The sequence below is a fragment of the Chlamydotis macqueenii genome, chromosome 2 (genome assembly GCF_036417535.1).
Source record: "Chlamydotis macqueenii isolate bChlMac1 chromosome 2, bChlMac1.mat, whole genome shotgun sequence".
Lineage (NCBI taxonomy): Eukaryota > Metazoa > Chordata > Aves > Otidiformes > Otididae > Chlamydotis > Chlamydotis macqueenii.
In genome coordinates, this window is record NC_141557.1 from 16,811,488 (window position 1) to 16,835,539 (window position 24,052).

The 24,052-nt window shown below is 36.2% G+C and overlaps 1 protein-coding gene across 1 annotated transcript in view; it reads left to right on the forward strand.

The window, feature by feature from the left end:
• Positions 1-24,052, forward strand: part of LOC104474489 (outer dynein arm-docking complex subunit 2) — a 75,031-nt gene that overhangs the window by 42,667 nt on the left and 8,312 nt on the right. The window contains exons 10-11 of the mRNA XM_086741600.1: positions 6,963-7,151; positions 7,713-7,934. Of these exons, the coding sequence (XP_086597726.1) occupies positions 6,963-7,151; positions 7,713-7,934 (411 nt within the window). The remainder of the gene's footprint in view (positions 1-6,962; positions 7,152-7,712; positions 7,935-24,052) is intronic.

Below are 24,052 nucleotides of genomic sequence, written 5' to 3' on the forward strand. Positions count from 1 at the left end.
ATGATCAAATTCATGAAGAGCCGGGGTAAGGAATTCTGCTCTTCCAGGCTACAGAGTAGCATTGGAGCCATGTTAAAGCTACTCTACTTTGCTGCTCTGGCTTTAGCTGCTTCAGTGAGGTGAGGAGGACAGGCAAATCCATGTTGATTGTCTGCTATTTTTTTCCTAACACATTGCATTTTTGCAACACAGAAGACGACTTGTGAGATGTAGTGAAGTAGTTTCACCTTACAAAGTGTTTCTTCATCAGTTCTGCTACAGTGGAAGCTTCCTCAGCTGTATAGACAGGAATAAAATTAGCCTTTAAATAGAAAGTAATTTGGTTAATAATACCATTCAGTTTTTTAATAAGAAAAATGAATAGAAACTTCATTATAAAAAGTGTGTTTCACTTTTTCACTAAACAGCTATAGAAATGTATCTGTTGCATTTCTTTATTTTGAATTTTATATCAGGTTGTGCATTAGGATAAGTTATTCAGTTGGCAATAGGGGATGGAAATGGACAGCCTCCTTTGTTAAAGAAAAGGTATTTTAAAGATGATTCTTGATAACTGAAGTTTATTTACACAGCCATACCATCACTTTTTTAGGCAAAAGCAATTCAATTTGACAAATTAGCTTTGACACCTTAAGCTTTTAAAGATGTTCTAAGAGTGAAATACTACTTGTTTTTAGTGGAGAAACTTTTATCTTTCAAGTGGAGTATTTTTAAAGATAAACACAATGTGTTTTGTAGTATGGTGTTTAGCTTTAAATCTTTCAAATAAAGAAAGCAATATTCACTTTGGAAGAAATAAGAAAGGAATCCAGTTACAAAAGAATTCAGTAGTTCTTTTACAAGAACTGTATGTCTTAACTTAAGACTGATGAACTTTATTTACTTAATGAAAATAACCACAAAGAAACGTACAATATGATGACAAGAGAACTCAAAAATCCCAAATGTTCTCCTTTTGTAAATACTGCAAAGATCAACTGATTTTTTTCCAAATCTGTCTTTCTGCAAATATTGTAATGCTTTCTGTTCCTAATTAAAAAAAAAAAAGTGTAAAGCTGGTCTATTTCACAGTATTTCTGCTCTTGGCAGAAGCCAATTTAGAAATAAGTGAAAAGGGAAAGTTAACTAAATTTTATTAATAGTAATGCCATTCAACAAGATGAAAATATGTGATTAAAGAGTAGTAGGATGAGGCTTTTATTAGCACAGCAGGTAACTTCGCTGGCCTGAGCATCTACACCAGATGTGGGGAAGGGGGAGTCGGGGTTTACTTGAGGTTGCAAACTCCTCCCTTTGAATCCAATTTTAAAATAATATTGATCGTACTTTCTGAGGATAAAAACTTTGCTGCCCAGTAGTTAGAAGATGTGGTCATATGAAGTCATGAAAGATCCTGTTGTCTCTTCCCATCTTCTTCAGCCACTTAAAATATAGTTTAGCAATCTGTATTTCTTCATATCTGTCACCTCAGGTTAAATATCACATAAAAAGTTATTATAATGATGATATTTCCTGTTAATACAGAAAAATGTTCTTACTTCTCTGTCCCCAATTTTTAAAAATATTTGTATTGCTTCTTTAAAGGTCTTTGTGTTTGGCCTCTTGCTTTGTTCAGCTCAGGAAATTTTATTGTTAAAACAGAAGCATTTAGCCTATCATTAACACATGCATTCAGATTGATACAGTAAAATTATCTATTTTATTGCTTATCGGTGGGAGTGATTTTATCAGTACTTAGATCTATGAAGGCTGTTTTTTAGGCTGTATTCTTATTCTTACCATACAATTTCTCTTTTCCTGACTAAGTAGTCAGGACAACTAAGAAGTAAGGTTTTGTCACAATAGGTAAGGGGCGGAGCAGGTAAATTAGCTAAATTCACTTAAATGCATTCCTCTTTTCTTTAAAGTTGTGTTTTGTTTAGCTGTATCCTCAGATGTTCTCTAAGCTTTTCAAAATACTTGAAGTTTGTTGAATAACTTCATATGTAACATTAAAGAAAGTAAATGTAGTTTAATGGCTATATTAATAGATCAGAGTTTGCAGTATATCCTGAAGTGTAAATGTAGTCTTGGGCTGGAAATGGAACACTTCTCATTTCGAGTTCAATATCAAAATCGTGTTATTACCCAATAGTAAACTACCCAGACTTCGAAACTGAGACATTTAGATTGCTACAGCGAAGTTTAAGGACTACAGGTAGATATGAAAGCTTATCACACACTAATAGCTGGAAATGACAAACCTGTTGGGTTAAGTCTCAGAAAAAAATGTTGTGTGTTGATTAAATTTAAATATTGCATTTTTTTCCTATGTGAAACAAGAAGTGCATAAAGATTATCAAAGACATGTTATAGGTGTTTTTTCTTCTCTTCTGTTACAAAAATGAGGATAGATTAAAATGCCCAAGAGAATTTGGTGACTGAAATAACAGAAATTACTTTAGACTTCATAGTATAAACAGCTATCTGATCATTAATGTGAGTATACTCAAAGAACATAGATTCAAAAGAATTAAATCCAGACCTCCACAATCACAGGCACAACTTCATATAATTTATTCTTTGCATATCTTTAAAGTATGGAAATTGTATATAATAAATATACATCTTTCAGTTAAAAAAAAAAGTAGACATTTACTGTACAAATGAAGTGTGTGGTTTTGCTAAATATTACCAAAAAAAAAGATTGCATTTGTTGTTTAAATTTATTGGGGAAAAAAAAAAGATGCTGTATGCAACGTAACAGATTTTAAAGCTCTTATTTCTGTCCTTCTTTCTGCTCGTTGTTCTTCAGATTTCTCGCTTCTTTATTTTTCTCTTTGTCTTTCACAGACCACCAGACCACACCCACAATCACATTTGGGAAACTTTCCTGACATGTGGTTTCTGCAGTTTCCCTCTGCTTTTCATCACTGGTAGAAGGTTCTGTCCTTGTGTTTAGCTGGTTTCAGAGACAATTATTGAAACTCTTTTCTTTTACTTACTGCTGGCTTGTTTATGTATTAGTCCATCTGTTTAATAGGACTGTACCCCTTTACAAAATGTGGAAAATATAAGCTTGTCAAAAGATAAATTAACAAGTAGGATTATGATCACCTGGAAAGAAAATATGTACAAGTAGGAAAATAGAAAATGTACATATTAATTCATTAGGATGAGATACAGATTATCTTATCTCTCCATGAAACATCTTTCAAGAGCATGAATAATAATATGCAGATATCTGGACCACACAGAAAAGCAGAATCATTTTCATGTATAGCAGAGCCCCTTTCAAATCTTAAAACACTTTACTGTAGAGTTTACCTGTTGAACAGAAGCCTTTCTCACTTGTTGAGCCAATATTTAGATACAAAGTAATGCACACTTCTGTAGTAAGTTTCAAGGAACTGAAGTAAGTTTGAAATATCTCGTTTTACTTCCTTCTCCTGTGTCTGCACATTTAGCTGTCTAGCCGTCTAATATGTGTAGGTAAGAAATTTCTGTGTAGAAATCTTCTCTGTAACCCATTATCTACTGCCTTTGGTCAAATTTTAAAATTTCAAGACAGACATGAAATCTTATGTCAATAAATATTGGTTTTATTCAGGTTATTGTCTGTAGATACATTTACATTGCGGTACATATATGCTAGCAATGAGAGAGAAACTTTTATGGTAGTATATCCATGGGAAACACGCTGTAAGGCACCTCTCTTCACATGCAGCTCACATGGTAATAGAAGTGGCAGAGCACTGCCCTTCCTTCTCTGTTTCTCTTAGCTGCTTTTCTGAGTCACAAACTTTTATTCTTCTGCATAAACATTTAGATCCTCTTTTAATTTCTGTAATTCAGCACAAAGTTTGCTCTTGGATGCTACCCTTTTTCCACATGCTGCGGCTTCTTGTTTTGACCCTCAGACTATATGGCTTTTACCTCTCCCTTGCAATCTCAGGAATTGCCAGCGGTGGAAAATGTTTCATCCCTGATGGGCCTACCCACTGCTTTTGCTTTCTGTGAGAAGGAAACATCACAGCTAAGAATTCTGTTTGGCATTTGGACCCAGCACTAAAAAGTATTAGCTGCAGCATCTTCTGGAATTTATATTTGCCAAGTCCATGAGCAATTTGATGGATTCGCTCTGCAAAGCTAACACAATACAGTTGGACCCTACTCCGTTCATAAATCAGCCCCCCAAAATAAATGAATGTAATCAAAACCATTCTTGGTCTCAGGGTCACTCCCTAGCCCTAGGAGAGTTCATACTATCCATATTTGCACTTTCATTAAGTCCTAAGACCGTTCAGTCCAAAAGGATTTCAGGAGAGTGTCTGGTGGGTTTTATTCAAAATTCTCCCATTGACCTCTTGAAGGACGCAAATAAAAGAAATTCCACTTGCAGACTTTTCTTCCCATTTCTGCACATTTACCATCACTGAGGTGCATAGGCTAAAATTTCTTCAGCAGAGTCACTGCTGACCATTTGATCGGTCACTTTTACTCTATTTCCAGTGTAGTAACAGTTTGACACCAGGCCATCCAATGCCACCTGTAGACGTGCCACCCTGATGTCACCAAGAATCTCCTTTGACCTATTTTCAGTTCCTATTTTCATTACCCTTTGTGAAGGGTATGATCTGGGCACTAATGGCACACTTTTAGTAGATAGTTCAATAAAAATTAGATGACCATCAGAAAACACTTGAAGTTCTTGCCCACAGTGGTTTCTGACATGTATCTCTTTCATAATCAATAGTTCATTTCTTATGTTTCTGCAGAAATCCTTAAGTTAGCCACAATTGAGTCAGTTCATAATTTCTATGTTCATTGGACAAAGAACTTTAAGATAACTACTTATCTTTCCAGATCCATATCTGAAAGGTTGAAAATATAGCAAAAAATGTGGGACTGGATTATAGATTTTACAAAGAAGTACTGATAAACACAAATATCTAAGCTTAGTATAGAGGTCCACTCAACTAAAGTAACTGATGGGCCCATTTAAGTAGAAAATGTGATTTCTCCAGATTACATTGCAATACTTGATATTCTCAGGTTAGGTACTTGAAGTTCCATCTACCCCTTTGCTAATTATTATGTTTACAATGAAGTTTCTGAAAATGCTTCTGCATTTTGCAGTGTTGTCTTTCAGGCTCTGTATAACTAGCCATCCTGAGAACCCCTTCCAGATGGTCATTGGGAAAATGTTGCTTAGTTACCCACAGATTGAATAAACATGTAAAAAAATATTCAAAGACATAGATGTTTTTCTAATCTGGCTTTGTTTCTATCTATGAGGAAACTGAATAGAGATTGTCTAAAATAATGTAATCTTACATGGTAGAACATGTAACCAAAGAAAGAGATACATTTCTTTTCAAGCATCTCAGTTTAATGGAGTGCAGTGAATCTTGGTGTATAGCATGGGTCAGTGACTATGTAACTTAATCGGTTAAAAACTTATGCGTAAACGAAACTTAGATTTATACCTGTGCACTTTTAAGGGTACATGAAGTACTGTATGCTGCATGTGGCTTTATCAGATACTGTCAGTTCCTCTTTGCTTGAGGCAACCAGATGAATTCCATACCCATTAGTTCAGTCTCACAGTGCCAAAACTGCTGGTTTTCTCTGGTTTACACATTGACAGGTAAACAGATGCTTGATAATTTGAGTTAACTAATAAACAGGAGGATGAGAATGGCCAATGCTGTGTCAGACAAAAGTTTCACCGACAGTATTCCATTTCTCATACTAGCCCACAAGGGATGCCTAAGGAAAGGTAGAAGAACAGGGCAAACTTTTAGCTGCAGTTCCCCTCCCCAGAATGCTCTCTCATCTTCAAGAAATCTGTGGTTCGGGAACTTTCTAAATCAGAGGGAATACTTTTATGTTGAATAACCCTTAATGGATTTTTTTTTCTGTGAATTTTTCTAGTTGATTTCTTACATGTAAACTTCTAACAGCCACTGCAATCCTGCCCCAAGGACTTCAACATTTTAACAATGCTTTGTTTAAAAATAACTTTGTTTTATTCTGAACATACCACTCACTACTTTCATCTCATGCTCCCAGGTATTTTCCTAGAAAAGTGATCCCTGTGTGCTCTTTCCATTCTACTCAAGATTCTATACACCTCTATCATACCGCTTCTCGTTTTTCTCTTTTATAGCCTGAGTGTCGTAGTTGGTTAGTCATTGCTTCTACAGAGTAGTTCCCTAGCTTTGATTATTCTTGTCATCTTTCTCTAAACCTCTTCTAATATTATTATAAATTTTTCAAGATGGAGAAGCTGGACCAGATCAGTATACTGTATTAAAGGTCAAGGCACACTCTTTGGTTTTCTGTTTCTTTTTTAAGAGCATACGTAGACATTTTTCCAGAGTCATGTTTGTGTCCTTTAGTCACATTTTACGTTAATTGTTCATTGTCTGAGGTGCATCATGGTTCTCCCACAGTTGCTGTCATGACTTGGGTAATATCCCCTCTTAAGTCCTGAACACTCATTTGCATTGATATAAGAAAATTATATTACCACTCCTTTGTCTTAGCTGTCAGACTTAATGTAGGAAATGGAAGACTTTATGAGAGCATGAACCGGGGTGTCTATTGCTGGTTTAGATGCCCCAAGGTATGTGAGGCACCCTCCTGGCAAGTATGATAGAGCAGATAAGGGAGACTTGCACCCTGCTGAAGTGACAGCTTGAGGCTGTAAAGAATACCCTGTGGTATCTAAAATGACACTGGATAACTTTATTTAGGCATTGGATTTCTGCCTAGATGACGGTATGTAAAACAGTCTAACTCTCATATGTCAATCAAGAGATCTCTGAGTTATGAGTTAACCATATTTCTTGGGGAAAGCAACACAGCAATAGCTGCAGTTTTGAATAATTATGTCATGTCAATCTGGGGTTTTTTTAACATTTATATAAATACAGATTGAATATTTTAAAATAATGTTTCTTTTGGTTCTCATTTAGGATGCTGGGGAAATGGTTCGATCATTTGTTGGTGGCTTGGAACTGATAGTCAATTTGCTAAAATCAAAGAACAAAGAAGTTTTAGCAAGTGTATGTGCAGCAATTACAAATATAGCTAAAGATGAAGAAAATTTAGCTGTTATAACAGATCATGGAGTCGTTCCTCTGTTGTCCAAACTAGCAAACACAGTAAGTAACTTCTAAACATTGTACTAAGTATACAAGTTTCTTATGTCACACTGCATTATACCCAACTAAAAGGTTATGACAAGAGTGGTAGATTTTGTAGCAGCTACAAGGAAGAGCTGTAGAATCCCTTCTTTATCAGATGTGTATTGGACATGAAAACACTCTGTGGCCAGTACTAAAATTGCTTTGGAAGCTGAGCTTCATTTTAATAGTCACTGTTGCTTTTGAGAGATGCAACTTGTATGAAAAAAGCATGAAGGGTCGAGAGAGCAATAAATCTGAACCATGCAAAGAATCTCAATGATGGAGCTATATGTTACATTTTAATGCTGATCTTATCTGATTTCCAGTCAGTCTAAAAGCACCTTTGAACTAATATAAAAATTCACAGCACTTCCTACAAAGAGAATAAGGGACTGCTAGCTCCATGCCTTACAGTTTGTAGTTGTACTGCAGTTAAATTGGGATGCCTTAAAGATATTTGAGAATACAATTCTGCTTTCCTATGAAATTTTTATTATATTATGTTGTCTTTAATTTATTATGCTTTTCCTTCTTCAGCACAATAACAAATTAAGGTGTCACTTAGCAGAGGCCATTTCCCAGTGTTGCATGTGGGGGAGCAATAGAGTTACCTTTGGAGAGACCAAGGCTGTAGCTCCTTTAGTACGTTACTTGAAGACAAATGATCCATCACTTCATAGAGCTACAGCTCAGGCTCTATATCATCTTTCAGAGGATCCCAACAACTGCATCACCATGCATGAAAATGGAGTGGTGAAGGTGAGGTGGAATGTTTTCCGTATTTGGAGTTTGGATTATTGAAGGGCTTCGGCAGGGTAAAAAGGAAAGATCTTTCATTTTAAATAGTCTTGAATACTGCTTTGTACCTCAAATTTTCTGAACTTTATCCTTGAAATGTTTAATTAAGTAGTGAATTAGGGAACAGTATTTCAGTGCTAAAGATATTACAGCTAGGTGGTTATTAGGAATGGAAATATGATGTGAACACAGAACTCTAGAGTACTTCACTTGACTCTGACCTAGGCTGGTAGTGATGTCACATCAGCATTTTGTCATTCTCAAGTGACTTTTGCAAAAGAACTTGGGTTATCTTAATGGATAGTTGCCTAGTATGGCAGAAAGTCACCTAGGAACTAAGCGTGGCTGGATTTGGGAACAAATTAAGATAGAATAATACAAAGGCTTAGTTTACCTGGAGCTGTTTCAGTGAATTCTGCATTTACTTATAAAAAATCTCACTTTAGGAGTTAAGTATGAGCACATTCTGCAAAGACCTTACTCTAGAAAGAATTTTTCTCTCAAAAAGATTTTTCTGGCAAAGTTTTGTCTCACTAGTTGAAGCCAATAGAGTTACTCCTTTGGGACAGAAGAGGTAAGGATTATGGCCTTAGAGATTAAGGTTGTAGAAGCTCTCACTTTTAATAAATTTCCTGAAAGATTCACTGTTTGCAGACTTTTCATTTTACTTAATGTTCAGGTGAATGTATTGAAAGTCAGAGTTGACTTATGATGTAGCATTGATATTAATGTTGATTTTATGCCTGCACTAATGATTGTGCACTTTATTGTGAGCAGTTTCAGTTCTGGCATAGTCTAATGATCCTGCATTATCACACATATATCTGTAGCTGTAGTTGTGTTAAAAAGATCCATTGCTCAAAATTGTTTAAAGAATCAGTTTAAATGCCAGTACTTGGACTGACTCAGATCTCCGCTGCCCTTTCGGTGCTGGAAGGTAACATCTGCCCATCACAGTTGCATTATACTGGCTACACAGCACAGAGGAACATATACTGTACTACTTCTCAATTTGAAATTAGTGTCTGATGACTTTTCAATGTTGCTTATCTTTCCATTCAACTAACACAACCCATTTTCTGCCCTCCTGTCATCTGTTGTTCTAATTCATTTTATTATGCCCATTTTAGCTTTTTTCAGTTGTAGCACACTGAACATACTATGTAAAGCCGATGGTGATTATATACTTTTGTAATAATTCCATCTTGGTCTAGGTTCATCTTTATTTTTCATTCCTAGTTAAAATATTTAGACTAATTAAAAAAATTATTTGCACTTGTACAGAAAAAGATCACAGGTGTTTAGTTTTTTTATTATTCACAATATTCTGAGATTACTATAATATGTTAAAGGAGACAAAAGTGAACTGATGAAGAGCAAAACTACAAAATAAAGGAACTTGGGTTATGTTTGTTGCAACTAAACTTTTTCTCCAGGGTGCACTTCTCTTCTTGTGTATAAGAAACTTGTATTTTTGTAATGCAGTGGACAAGTGTTTGAGTTTGGGTTCGTACATGGGTCCATCACAGAACCTAAGCAGAAGTGCCTCTTGTCTCGTAACTGCTGGATGGCCTGAACATATGAGAGGATATGTGACCAAATCTCATCACATGTGCCAGCACACACATGTATTTGTACCATATAAGCTGATGTGCATTAGTAATATAACAGGAAGCAGCTGCATTTGGTCTGTTTTGAGATGAACAGCCAGGGCAGCAGTTCTGCTGAAAAGGATCTGGAGAGTAGGTTCGGCAAGCTGAACACAAGCAAGTAGGGTGCCCTGGGAGTGATGAAGGCTAACAGGATCCTGAGCTGGGTTAGCAGGAGCATAGCCAGTAGGTCAGGGGTAGTGACTTAGCCCTTATTAAATCTCATCAGGAGTACTATGTTCAGCTTGGGCTCCAAGTCCAGTGGAGGGCCACGAAGATGGTTGAGGATTGAAGCACATGACTTGTGAGGGAACTGAGCTTGTCTGCCTTTGAGAAAGAACACCTTTGGGTAGTGGTGCCTAATAACCTGCCAGTATCTAAGAGAAATTTATCAAGGTGACAAAGGGAGGCTCTTTACTGAAGTGGGAATAAGAGGCAATGGTCATAAATTAAATCTGATTGGTTCCATCTGGATATAAGGAAAAAAAATCTACCGTGTGGGTAACAAAGCACTGCAACAGTTCCCCAGAGAGGCTGTGGAATCTCCATCCAAGGGAATTTAGACTTAACTTGACAAAGCCATCAGCAACCTCATCTGAATTCAGTGTTGACCCTGCTTTGACTAGGAAATTGGACTAGGTGACCTCCTGAGATACCTTCCAACTCAAATGATTCTGTGATTTGGATCATCTGATTTCTATCAGATGGAAAAAAATGAAAATAATAGGAAATAAGGAATATAATGATTAATCTTTGCAAACCACTTCTTCACTATCTTTTGATAATTAAGGAGTATTCTTCAGCTTCTCTGTGGACTTTATTGAGCCATACCCATGGCATATTCAATTAGGGAAAGCAGCCATATTTGTGATAATGAGCTTTCCCATTCAGTATCCAGAAATAGTCACCCTGTCTAATATGGCAGAAGCCTTCTTCATTATAGTTAGTCAGATGGGTATCTCAAAAGGAATACTGTCAGAGGAACAGATTTAAACACTCTGTTGTTTAGATACTTAGGGAGATGTGTAAGATAAAGTGTCTGAATTCCACTCTATATCATTCAGAAATGAAATATGCATTCCATGAACAGAAAACTCACTTGAATTTTAGGTCAGGGCTACAAATATATGTGACTAAGAGATGCAGTGCTATCCCACATACCTTGAAGTATTTAAAAATTCCATGAGGTTTGACTAATTCTCTTCTGTAGTTCACAAGATCTCAGTCTTTGGGGGGAGGACCCTCCTTGGGTCCAGAGGAGGGCCATGAAGATGATCAGAGGGCTGAAGCACCTCTCCTATGAGGACAGGCTTGAGAGTGGGGGCTGTTCAGCCTGGAGAAGAGGAGGCTCCAGGAAGACTTTGTAGCGTCTCAAGGGGGGCCTACAGGAAAGATGGGGAGAGGCTGTTCAGTAGAGCCTGTTGTGACAGGGCAAGGGGTAATGGTTTTTAAATAGAAGGCAGTAGATTTAGATTAGATATTAGGAAGAAATTTTTTTATAATGAGGGTCGTAGAACACTGGAACAGGTTGCCCAGAGAGGTGTTGGATGTCCCATCCCTGGAAACATCCCTGGAAACCCTGGCCAGGTTGGACGGGGCTCTGAGCAACCTCATCTAGTTGGAGATGTCCCTGCTCCTTGCAGGGGGGTTGGACTAGATGACCTTTGAAGGTCCCTTCCAACCCTAACCATTCTATGATTCTATGAATATTCATGGAAGTGCATAATTACAAATGCTACTGATATTTAATCTGGAGAATATGAAAATAATTATAGCTAAACAAACAAAAACATTCTTCACTGATAATATTTCTGCATTTTTAATTATCCGGATATTTTATAATTGCATTTTTCTAACATAACAAGTCTAAATGAAGCTGTTATTAAAGCTTTATTCCTTTAAGTCTTGAAGAAACCCATAATACAAGGCAAATTGATAAAATGGGTAAGTCTAAATAGTAGGACCCTGGAGCTGTTCCCACCTCCAATGTCCAAGTGCATAGCCTGGCCATATACTGATTGCACATTACGAGTAAACCCGGATGCATACATTCTGCTCTGTGTCAAGAAAAAAAAAAAAGCAGGTGCAGAACTGGAACCGCAATATGTATGAACAATAGGGAATCAGGACTGCAGGGCATATTGCAAAATGCACTTGCCTTTCAACTAGGATATAGCCAGAGAGAGTCCAGTGTCACTGTGTGTGTTAAAGTTAACATGGCTCAGAGATCCATGTTAACAAACTGTGAAAGACTTGTTCTCCCTAGGCCATAAAGTGACAAAAGTGCAGTGAGAGGGCATCAGAGCTAGCTCTCTCAAGCTATTTCGAGCTTTCTTACCTGTCTGGCTTTGGTAGCATGGAGCTCAGTGTCAGATGGTTTGCCTTATTCTAGTACTATGACTGCAGTATAGGCATATCGATTTTTTTAAAAGCGTGTAGTTTGGTTTTGTCCCTATTTTTCATGGAATGGAATTCTCCCACCCACAAAAGGGTGATACCTATAGTCATCTAGAGTTTCTAACCCTAAATAAAGCCTGGTTTAATTAGCAGTTATACTTCTGTGCTGTTTCCAACCGCTTTCTAATGCTTATATGTTGTGTTATACCTAGAATGGCAAAGCAGCAAAGCAAAGTGAAGCAACAAGTAGACCTTTTTGGAGGATATATCAGACCAGTGAGACATAGTGGTTCCTATCTAGTGAGGATGCCAATATAAGTGAAGTGTGGTGGGCAGTCTGAGAAAATATGTTCTGTTGGACCTATGATAGTTTCTCCAGATGTGCTAGTCCAAGTACTTTTGTTCTGTGTTGCTAGCTGAGCAGGTTATTAAGCAAATCAACACACACACTATGACAGCTCAAGGCACAACTGGCCAATCCACCAATGCTTATGAGCTTGACTTCTATCGTGGCACTGTTGGAATTATCATCAAGAATCAATTACAGGAGTTTCAGAAAGGCTAAAGAGGCATTCCCAGATGGCAAGGAAAGTGGGTGGAGGAGATTTAGTTGCTCGGATGCAAAAGTCAGTACAGTGCGGAATCTTGCCTGGCCTATTCAGTTGGTCTGCCCGGCACAGGTGAGACAGTAGTTGCAGCACTGTGTCTGTGCTATTGGGTATCTTCGCACCGTGCTTCTCAGTTATAACAGAATGCCTGGGTGTTTCATTTTTCTAGCCTCTCCAGTGAACAGTTGACTGAAAGCATACTTTATATTTATGTAGGAGTTGTTATGTATAGATTTTTCCAGGACCAATACTTTCGCCTCTGGAAACTTTGTCTGGCTTACTTTGATATTTTTTTGCATCCTTTTACCATATATCTGGTGTTTCAGTAATCATGCCCAGTTGGATTAATGTCGCAGCTGCTGTAGTTCTCACTAGGTTGCAATACATGCATAATCCCAGGTGTTCTTCAGCACATATTCATGTGCTACATTCACATGCACAGAATGTCTGATGCTTCAGGGAAACATTTACTCTGTGTGAATGACACAGTTCCTGAGTGCTTGAACAGTTGGTCAGAGACTTTCTTAAAGCATCTGACTTGCTGACCATTCACTACGTAATGTGTATACACATGTTTCTGTCCAGGAAACCAGGAATAAAAATATACAGGGAAAGTAATTTCAGCCAGATTATCATATTTCACATTTTGCCACTGCTGCAAACAGTATTTCCTAATCACAAACCAACAGCTATATGCACACAGTTGTGAGAAAAAACCAGTGTTCCAGGTTTTGACATATTTGTAACTGCACCCAAAATACGTTCAGTTTTCTCAAGCAAGGCTATGTGACAGCAAGGTTGGAAAATACTGGTGTATGTCAGCTGCTATGTGAAATTCTGAGTAGACAAACAGGGTGATTTTGGAGGAAGTTTAGAAAGGCAGTTTATTAAGTTTTTCTTTCATGTTCAGTTCCACACTCAATATTCTTATGACTGGGAATGGAACAATGGTTATGACCTGTGACAGATGAATCAATGCTTTCTTTCTACCAAACACCAGAAAATATTTCCTCTTTCTGAAGTAAGAATTCATGACTGTGCTGGAAAAGAAATTTGTTTTATCAAAGACCTGCTAATGACATGTGAGGCACTAGAAAGCAGGAGAAATTTTTAGACATCAGACTAAGGAACAGGCATCAACCTGAATTCAAGATTAGAGATAGCTGTCCACAAACCAAGGGAGAAGAGAAATCCAGTGGGAGATTGGAAGTTCTAGTCAAGATAAGCAGGAGTACCAGGCGACATTCTTCACACTTGGAGTCTGTCACAATTAGAGGGAATGGAAATAGAAAAAGTCACAGACAACTGGAAGTATCCAGCCATCACCACATTTTTTCACAGAAACAGCAGAAAATCTCCCTTGAAATGTAGCTGTTGCAAAGGAACAAAGATGTCTGCCTATAGTTGACTGCAGAAACCTTAGAACAATCAGACTTGTTAGTGAAAAGATCTCCAACTGTCCACTAAAAAGTACATATTTTTTCATCGTAGTGTTCTTTTAAGATTAATTGTAGGAAGACTGTTCTGCAAGGCACAGGCAGATGATGAAGTGCAGCTACTTTAGTAGTGAGAAGATGAGTCTAAGCATGATTTAAAGGAAGAATTCAAGTCATCTGAAGATCCTTAAAGAATATTTAAATAGTTCTCCTAGAGACCATGTCACCTTGTCAATGCATTAATACCATGCTTTCTCTGTGTTACAGTCACACCTTTTCTTGGTTCTGTTGGCAAGCTATAGATTGGGGTATGCTTCTGGGGAGTGAGTGAGGATGGTGGTGTGTATAGGCACTAATGAAACTGCTCATAATATACCTTCTGAAAGACTTAGATATTTCAAAAGATTCAGATTATATGCAAGTGAAAAGCATGTAACTGATTATTCTTGGTCATTCTTACTTTGCAAATGAAGAAAGATAAAAAGTAATCTATTGTGGAAGTTAATTTCTGCTATTGTGGAAGTTAATTTCTGACTTTGTAAGTGATAAAAAGGATTTGTTTCTACAGAATATTGTTATTATTTCTGTGTAAAGAAGGCCTAGGAAGTTTGAATGGCCTCATCACTTACAGAGTTGAGGCCAGTTTTTTATGACGAAGCTAATGAGACCTCTGAGGAGATTATTAAAGTGATGAAAACAAGTAAGAACAAGGAAAAATAAGCACCTAGAATCAGGCTGTGGAATAACCAAATTCATCAAAGTCATTACTCATCTTTAAATGTTTACATTGTGGACATGCCCATCTGAACTAGTCACCCAAATTCTTATAATAGTGAAGGAAAAGGAATAGGTTATTTATTGTGTTTCATCTCTCCTAATTTAGACATTTATGCAAAGATGTGGCACCTCAGTCTCTGCTGGTAGTATTTTCTGGTCTCTCTTGGCTGTAATGGGAATGCAGGTTCAAAGTTCAGATCTGCACGTCTACATTGTAGCTGTCTATGTTTAATGGGGTGAATTCTATTCCAACACAGTGGAGAACTTGTTTAAATGACTGCACAGTCCAGTTCATTATTAGATAGGAATGATGGAAATCTGCATAATAATGCAATAAGAAAGAACTATTAAAAATAATTTATTCTCTTCCTAGAAAAACACAGATGAGATGCATTTATAAGCTGTGGTGGTGATAAAACACTACGTGCCCAGCAGTAACTGAAGCACACTTTGAACATGATCTACTAAATCCAGATGTTTTAAGTTAGTGTATCTAACTAACTTGAATCCAGGGATGTTGAAAAATATATTTGGAGTATTAAGGATTAATTACTTTCATCTAATTTTGGCCTCTTTTAGGTATGGAGTTTAAAATAGTCTAAACTAAGACACCTTCTGTAGTCAATGGAAAGAGAGAGAGAGAGGCACCTGCAGACTTGTACTAGCTGAAAATAGATGCCCAAGGTATCTGGAAGGAGTAGACTCATGAAAGTGCCTAGTTTTCTCCACTGAATATAGAAAGGACCTCGATTACTAGCTCAGACTAAACAGCTAGCTTTCAGACTGCTGAATTTAAATTAATATCCTCCTGAATGTTGGTTTTCAACAAGCCTTGTGGTACAGGGGAAGTTGCAGGGCTGGAAGAAAGGTAATGTGCCAATATTTAAAAAGCCTAAATAAGATTATAGTCCTGTAAACTGGACACTATTCTCATGTTAAATAATCACAGGTACATACCTTATAATACTAGAAGAGGTTGTTTTAATGATCTAGTCTGACTAGCCTTGCTCATACAAACCAGAGATATTGCTTCAATTTATTTCTGTTTGGAATAGAGTATATCTTTTAGAAAAACACTGACTCTTTACCTAAAAAATTCCAGCGATGGAAAATCCACTAGAGCCATCATAACTTGTTCCAGTAGTTAAATACCTTCCCCATAAAAACATTTACACCTTATTTGTAGCCTAATGTTTGTCTAGCTTTATCGTATGCAATTACATGTGTGATACTGTTGCTTGGTAAACTGAAAAGCCCTATGTAAGTTACTCTTCTCATATACATTATTCTTTGAGTAAAATCAAATTACTTGTCACATAGCCGTCTTTTTAATTAGCTAAGCAAGTGTAATCTCTGATAGAATGTCAATCTTTTAAATTCTTTAATTGTATTGTATGTCAGTTCTGAATTTTTTATTTTTTAACTTCTCTTTTGGACTGAATTTTAACATATTTCAGAATAGAGTTCAGTATTCCAGTAATATCTGTATGAATACTTAAAACTGGTAAAATAACTTCTCTGTTTCTATGTAAGCTCAATTTGAACATCAGAGATTTTCATTATTCTGTTTGGCCACACTATTGCCCTCAAAGTTCATATTCGGCCAATTTTCTACTTTGATTTCTGTGTCTTTTTGGCAAATGTTCCCCAGATTAGACCTTCGCATGCTATAATGTTGGCCTTCATGCACAGGAGTATAAATTAGGTAATATTGTTAATGTAAATCACCAGTGAATTTAGAACTTGTGATGTAAGTTGATTTTTTTTTCAGGAGATTAAATCAGATTTGAATTTATTGTCAATACACTGTTAAAATATCAGATGAGTTAGCTCTCATTTTAGTAAGAATAATTCACAATTTTAAAGCAACCACAAAATGTATTCAAGCATTTTATTGTTTTAGAGAGGAAAATTTTAAGAAATCAACACACTGACTCTTCTTGTAGTGCCTTTAAAACAAAATATTGCCTTTCCACAATAAAAGATTCCAGGTTTGGCAGAGATATGATTCATTAGAAAACTGAAGGAGTTCACTGGCTGAGAAAGTGGTAAATACCTTTGAATTATGTAGACACAAATGGATTAAGGACTCTGAAAAGAATACCAGTGGCTTTGATTGTAAAGTATAAAGCATTTTTTAATGCCTGTTCTGCTTGCCAATCAAATTCTACATTTGCAAGTACCTGATCAGATGGTACATAAATATTTTAAAACATTTAGGGAAATCTTCCCAGTGAGGTAATTTCCAGTATCTCATATGAGAATCTCTTGATGTTTTGACTTAAAGTTTGTGCTTGAATTCCAAACTAATTAAATAATAAATAGTAAAGGTATTAATTTTTCTATTTATTAATTTATTTCTGTGTACTGTGATGATGCTTAAAGCTACTGATCACGATAAGTAGTTCACTTTGCTAGGCAATGGCCTATACCTACATAAGAAAAAGAAAACCCCAGAAAACTTTCAATTTAAATGTAGCACACAAGGTGGGGGTGAACAAACAGACAGGAATGGAGTGGTAGAAAAAAAATCTATAAAAATATTTGTATTGATCATATTTGATAGTTCAAGCAAACCAAGTTACAGTTACTGCTAATTCATACTGCAACTCAATCATCATAAATAAATACCAAATACTGACTGTGAGCTTTTTGTGAAAACCAGGAACAAGGAGGAAAAAGGACCACAGGATAGTAGCCAGTCATCCAGCCTTTAAGGAACTTCTACCATATGGGAGCCATAATAACTGGTGGTGTTGGCAGTTTTTTTTGCATGTGTGTCTGTGCTGAAGGCTACACAAAGTTAGAATAAATTGGCCTCTGTTGAGCTCTTCATTGTTTTGAGCTGCTTTTATTATCTAAACAAGTTTATTTAAAGATAGTATTGCTGTGCTAACTATGAACAAGTCTATTTTCTCCTGTTCTTATTCCATTGTACATACCGAACTAATTAGTTTTGGGCTAGAAGAGCCATTAACTTAATGATTACAGTGCATATCTGAAATGCAGAAGACCAGACTTTCCATTGATGTTCTGACATTTTTTAATGTTGGAAGTGTCTACCCAACCTACCAGTACATAGAACTGATCTTTAGCCTTACTCTTTGGTCTGGTTTATTGAATTATGTTGACAACATGGAAGTACTCTATTTACTTAATATTACGAAATGTTAATAGATGCCTTCTATAATACCAATTATTGTAGCTTATAGGAACTTCACCAGGGATTCATCTAATTTCAAGTGCTTGGTACAATAAGACAGGCAAAGCAGAAAATCATGCTCCTAAGAGTGGAACTTGATTTGTATATTCATATGTTTGAATATATTTTTTAATTAATCCATCAGATTTGTTCCTATCTTCTCATTAGGCTATACTCTCCAGATATGCATAGGGGTTTTTTTTCAATTTGTTAACTGTTCTGTGTTTTTTTTTTTTTGACAAAGGCAGTGTAACAGCTATAATATATTTTCTGAATTCTGTGATGAATTAATACATAAGAGGTATTTGTGCTTTTTTAGTTCTATTCTTGATGGTAGAACGGTTAATCACACATAGACTCTTCCATTCCCTTGTAATAATCTAAGGTATAAAACCAGTTGGTTTAACCATGATTTATGGAAGTTATGGTGAAATGTAGATTTAATGTTTGGAGAGTTCTTTTATACTTTGTTATAATAACTGTATTTAAAAAATACATATTTTATTGTGCAGAGCTTCCAGAATATTGGTCATTTTTTTATAAAGTAAAAAATCCCTACAATAAGTTTTGGCTAACCATTTTATGTGAAAAGACTCTCCTTATTGTGAAATAAATAGATGTGAATTACAAAATATGGAAGACAATTACTAGTAATTTCTACTGAAAACATTCTAAAACCAACTTTTGCCACAAACCATACATAGCTGAAGTTTAGAAAATAAAATGCAAAAGTGCTAGCACATACTTCTTTAGGAGAATTTGGCTATGGCATTGGTTGTTTTCAGGGGAGTGACTTTGGTGAGAACACTGAATACAGAATGTAGAGTTTTACACTATTAAGCAAACTTTACTATAAGACTTTATAAATCAATCCAAAATATTAAAAATAGTTTTAAAATAAATTAATAATAATACCTATGCAATAATATTAACAGGTACAATAGTATGTATTTGCATGTTGACATATTTATATTTTTATAAGAAGAACCCACTTTTTAACTGTCATGATTGACTCTATTCAGGCTCCACAGTTCAAGCTGGAGATACAGCGTGTTTGGCACATACTCCAAGCTGATGCCTGTTGCTTTTTATAAATTAGTTGTTACAGTTCTTGAACATCAAGAAAGAGGGTACTAGATGGCAAAACCTCTGCGTGTCTGGCTGCAGAAAGTATGCCCAGTGCCTTCACCTGCAAACGTATTGACCACATCACACTCTAAAATTTCAGATATAAGAGGTTCCACAAACTAAGTCCCATACTGACATATTTTGTTTCATGTCAGAAGGATTAATGAAAATTGACAATGTTATGCCACTGCAATTTCTATTGTGTTAGCAACTGGCAGGTGTGAACATCTTCCTTACAGTTTCGGCTCCAGGAAACAAAAACCTTTAAGCCTTTACCTTCATAATAAGCAAAATTTCACCATTCATAAAGTAGGGGTACTTACATATAAAACATTTTGCTTTTCCACCATTGCCAAAGGTAGTAAAGTTTGGCTTCAGTGTAGGTTAAGCCTCAGACTTCAGATGATTTTTCAGAATTTCACATTACTAAATTTTATGATACATAGCAAGTGTTCTGTTAAAATCTGGCTGATCTCAAATGGGAAAAAACAGCAGCCTGAAGGAGATCAGCTTATCTTTGCCCAAATTCTGTGCTTCAGGAGACTTCTAATATAGTAATATTTGGATAGCAAACCTAGAGGCTGGCATAAAGCTCCTCTTGGCACATTTGAAACATCTTTTAGTCTTATAAAAAGAAGCTTGTCCCGCTAAGCTGTAGGTTTGTTGGAGCTGTTTAACAGTAGCTGTGCCCTGCAGCTCTTTTAGTGATAAATGAGCCGCTTCAAATAAGTGCAATTGCAGCCAACTATGCAGAAGGAATCATTAAAAAAAAATTTAAATAGACATTTCTGAAGCTTAAAAATGCACAAACAAAGTGTGTTAAACCAAAATATATGCTGCTCCTTTTAATGGAAAAGATTGCTACTGACTAAGTCTGCCAGCTTCAGTAGGTGTGCCAAAAAGCCAAGGAATCTGGCAGAGTCCATAGATAGCAGTTCCATCTTTCATCTATATTTCTTTTCTGTATTTATCTTGCTTTAGAAAACGCAGAGAATGTCTTTTCCTTCCGACTTGGCACTATTTCTAAACCACAGAAATACACAGAGCAGCTTCTTGCAATTGTTTAGCTCCCTGCACCAGTCTTATCCTGTGACTATGTGAAATGTTTCTTTCTAATTTGGCAACAATAGGAAAGAAGAATATTAAAATATTTGTATGTTTATGGAATAGTATCTTATCTAAATTGTCAGATATTAAAATTAGTTTTCTTAATTGAGAGATACTGGGCTTAATGTACAAGGGCAGAATGCCAGGTAATTATTTTTGGCATTCAGCTGATGAAAAATAGTTTCCTTGTATGTAAGGAGCTATTCAAAGAAGCTGAACATAAGAAATGCAAAGAACAATTTACATATATATACACATATATGTATACCTATGTATACCTATGTGTAAATAGAGGCTGAATGGTCACTCAGGAGTCCTTCATGTACTGAATTATGCATTCATTGTTGTCATCTATGAAACTTCTTTTTTTCCTTCTTTTTGTAGAATCAATCACTCAGTTCAAATTGGCTTTGAGCCCCAGTCATTGTAATCTCTTTTATGCTGCCATTTCAAAGAGCACTTTGTGATGTCCTTTAAGTAATATGAAACATCTTATTGCTGTCACTTTCAAGGTATAGAGGCTGAGGAAAAGCCTGTTTGCAATGTGTAGATTATGAGATGGGCTCTGGTGTTAATGTTCCACGTCAGAGTTCTGTACCCGCAGATCGAGGCCTCTCGTATTTCCTGGCTGATGTACACAAGCCAGGCAGGCATTATTGCTTGCTTGCAAACTACAGTGTCTTTTAAAATCTCTGATCTCATAAAGCTTCCAAAATTCAGCAGCCGCTCAAGCAGTTTGTGGCCACTCTGTTCATAAAGCAATGCTCAGGTGACTCAGAAATTTGAGTTGATTATAGGAAGTTGAATCCTCAGTATGAAATAATTTATTCCTTATGTTTTTGTCTAAAAGAAAAAAAAAGAGGTAGTTTGGCAATCTTGAAAAGTAACTTCCGCTCTATGTTCATCGTTGCTTTTGTTTCTTTTCCAATATGGTACATTTAAGTCTACAGATATGAATGAATATGTGGACTATACATGGACCTTTGCCCATGAATAGCCCCAGCTCATTTTTTGCTTCATCACATTCGGTTTCGTGTTTTGTTTCATTAAAGCAGAGCTGTGTTCATACCGTCTATGCATTTATTTATGCTGTGTTCTAATTGAACATTTTCTAGTACATTCAGTAGTTTAAAACCAGTCTGCAAGTTGAACAATGCCACTTATCTTCCAGTTTATGTAAATGTATGCACTGTTGCCACCCACACATCTAAAAACATGAGATTACAAATCAGTTTTCTTGCATGTCACAAAAAAAAAAAAAAAAAGCTTTAAAATACCCTGGCTCATTATTTGAAATAAATGTTATTGTATAGATCTACAGTGAGAACATCCTGCTTTTATCCCCAGACTTTGATATGTAAGGTTTACTAGCAAAAGCACCCCACTGGTTTTGATTACAATGATCATATATAGGCAGAGAGACAGACACTTAGACTGTTGGACCTAATGCTATATTAACTTCAGAGATCAAAATCAGTACTTGGAATTGGATACAGAAGAGACTTTGAAGTCAGTTCATGCATACCAGTCAATCTAACATATTTTTTAAATATTAGTACAGTCAGATTTTGTACCCTGTTCTCAGGATAAGATGCAACTTGGGATAAAGATTGCAAAAATTGTCACTAGTCTGGAAACTGTGATGTCCCTTTGCTGCAATTCACTGTTGCCTTCAAAGATAGACTAGTAATAGTGCACTTCAAGAATATCAGACAAACTAGAGGAAAAAAAAAACACACCAAGTTTTCAGGGTATTGCTGAGTGGTCAGGCAGAACCTGTCAGTATGTGAGGGTTAATGGACAGCTTAAACCTCTTTTTTTTTTCCCTCTGACTTGCTGCTGATGGTTTATTTGCAACTGCCCCCTCTTACCTTTTGTATAATCTTCAAATGAGCTTTAGAGATAGACAGACAGACAAAATGGAAGTATTCGTAATGATAGTAATGTTGAGAAATCTGGAAAACCCAAACTGAATTAGCAGTTCTTTCTCAATTTCCTATTCTACCTCCTCAGTAATACTTGGGCAGGAAAGGTGAGGTAAAAGTCATGCTCCTGCAACCTGAAAAAGAAAGCAAAGTGTGAAAAAAGCAGGTAAGTATGGAAAAGGAGCAGGAGATACAAAGAAGAAAGATTGATCAGGCTGCCAGCGATGTAAGGGAAGGATAGTTCCCAACATGTTGCTGAGCCAAACTAAATTATGAAAGGAAAGGAACATCCATGACATAAGTTTACTGTTTTGAATGTCCATTACATGTAGTATTAAGCAGGCTCCTGTTTTAATCGTACTAAAATGAATTTCCAGTGAATTGAAAAAAGCTTTTTAAAAAATGTCACTCTGTTGAGATTAGAATCATAGAATCATAGAATCATAGAATGGTTAGGGTTGGAAGGGACCTTCAAAGGTCATCTAGTCCAACCCCCCTGCAAGGAGCAGGGACATCCCTGACTAGATCAGGTTGCTCAGAGCCTCATCCAGCCTGGCTTTGAACGTTTCCAGGGATGGGGCCTCCACCACCTTTCTGGGCAACCTGTTCCAGTGTTCTATAACTCGCATCGTAAAAATTTTTTTCCTAATTTCTAATCTAAATCTACCCCCCTCTATTTTAAAACCATTACCTCTCGTCCTATCGCAACAGGCCCTACTAAACAGCCTTTCCCCATCTTTCTTGTAGGCCCCCTTGAGGTACTGGAAGACCGCTATCAGGTCTCCCCGGAGCCTCCTCGTCTCCAAAAAAGTTCTTTATTCTCTCTGTCCTGTGAAAAGCCTTTTATATGTTAATCTTCACTTGAAAACTACAATGAAATAAAAATAACATAGAGAAAGTAGTTCTAATAAAAATATGCTGTAAGACCCTCAGCTTCATCACTTCTGGATTATCAGATCTGCCTATTGCTTTTTGTGGGATGAATTTCATATCCCATAAGACTCTCTGTGCATTGGAATGTTTATGATGATTGAATTCTTTCTTAATATTGCACCAAACTTCTTACAGCTGAATGTAGACTCAAACTATCTGCCTTTCAGGACTCCAGTTGGTTACATATAATTATGCCTTTTAATCAAAGATTAGAAATAATTTTTATAACTAGTTTTATTTAGCTGCATTACCTTTGCATAGTATGTTTATATTTAGTTTTACTTACATCTGAAATTGTTGGAAATATCCCTCTGAAGTCCTATAAGTAACAACTTAAGATGGGAAAGCCTTTAGACTTAGTGTATTTTAGAGTGGCCTGCAAGTTTACAGTTTTTAAACTATTTTACATGTCACCATTTAGCGTTTTTTTTTTCACTTTCTTCTTGTCATTGATATTCAGAGTTCTCTGCCCATTTATTATGTCTTTGTACAGAAGGAGGGCATCCTTCTCTAAATAATTAGATAAGAAATAGACAACTAATACAAATAAGGTGGAGAGAGAGCTGTAGGGTTTATTCATATTTTGTAGATATATAAAAACTTGAAGTATGTATGTCTACTTAAAATGTATACTATATTATAATTCCCTTTAGGCTTTCAGTTTTTATGCATTCCTCCAAAGTGATGCAGTGCAACATTTAACCTTACTGGAGAGTATGAGAACTTTATTCTTATTTCTCATTTTGTGAGTGTGTGCTCAAGAGGATTTATTTTCAGGAGCGCTATCCCCTTTGTCGTGGGCACAATTCAGATGTGTTGGAGAAGTATGGTTCTTGTCCCAAATACCTTTCAGATTAGTTGTGATACAGGAGGTGACTAAACAAAATAAATAGACAAAAAGCAAGTAGGGAAAGCAA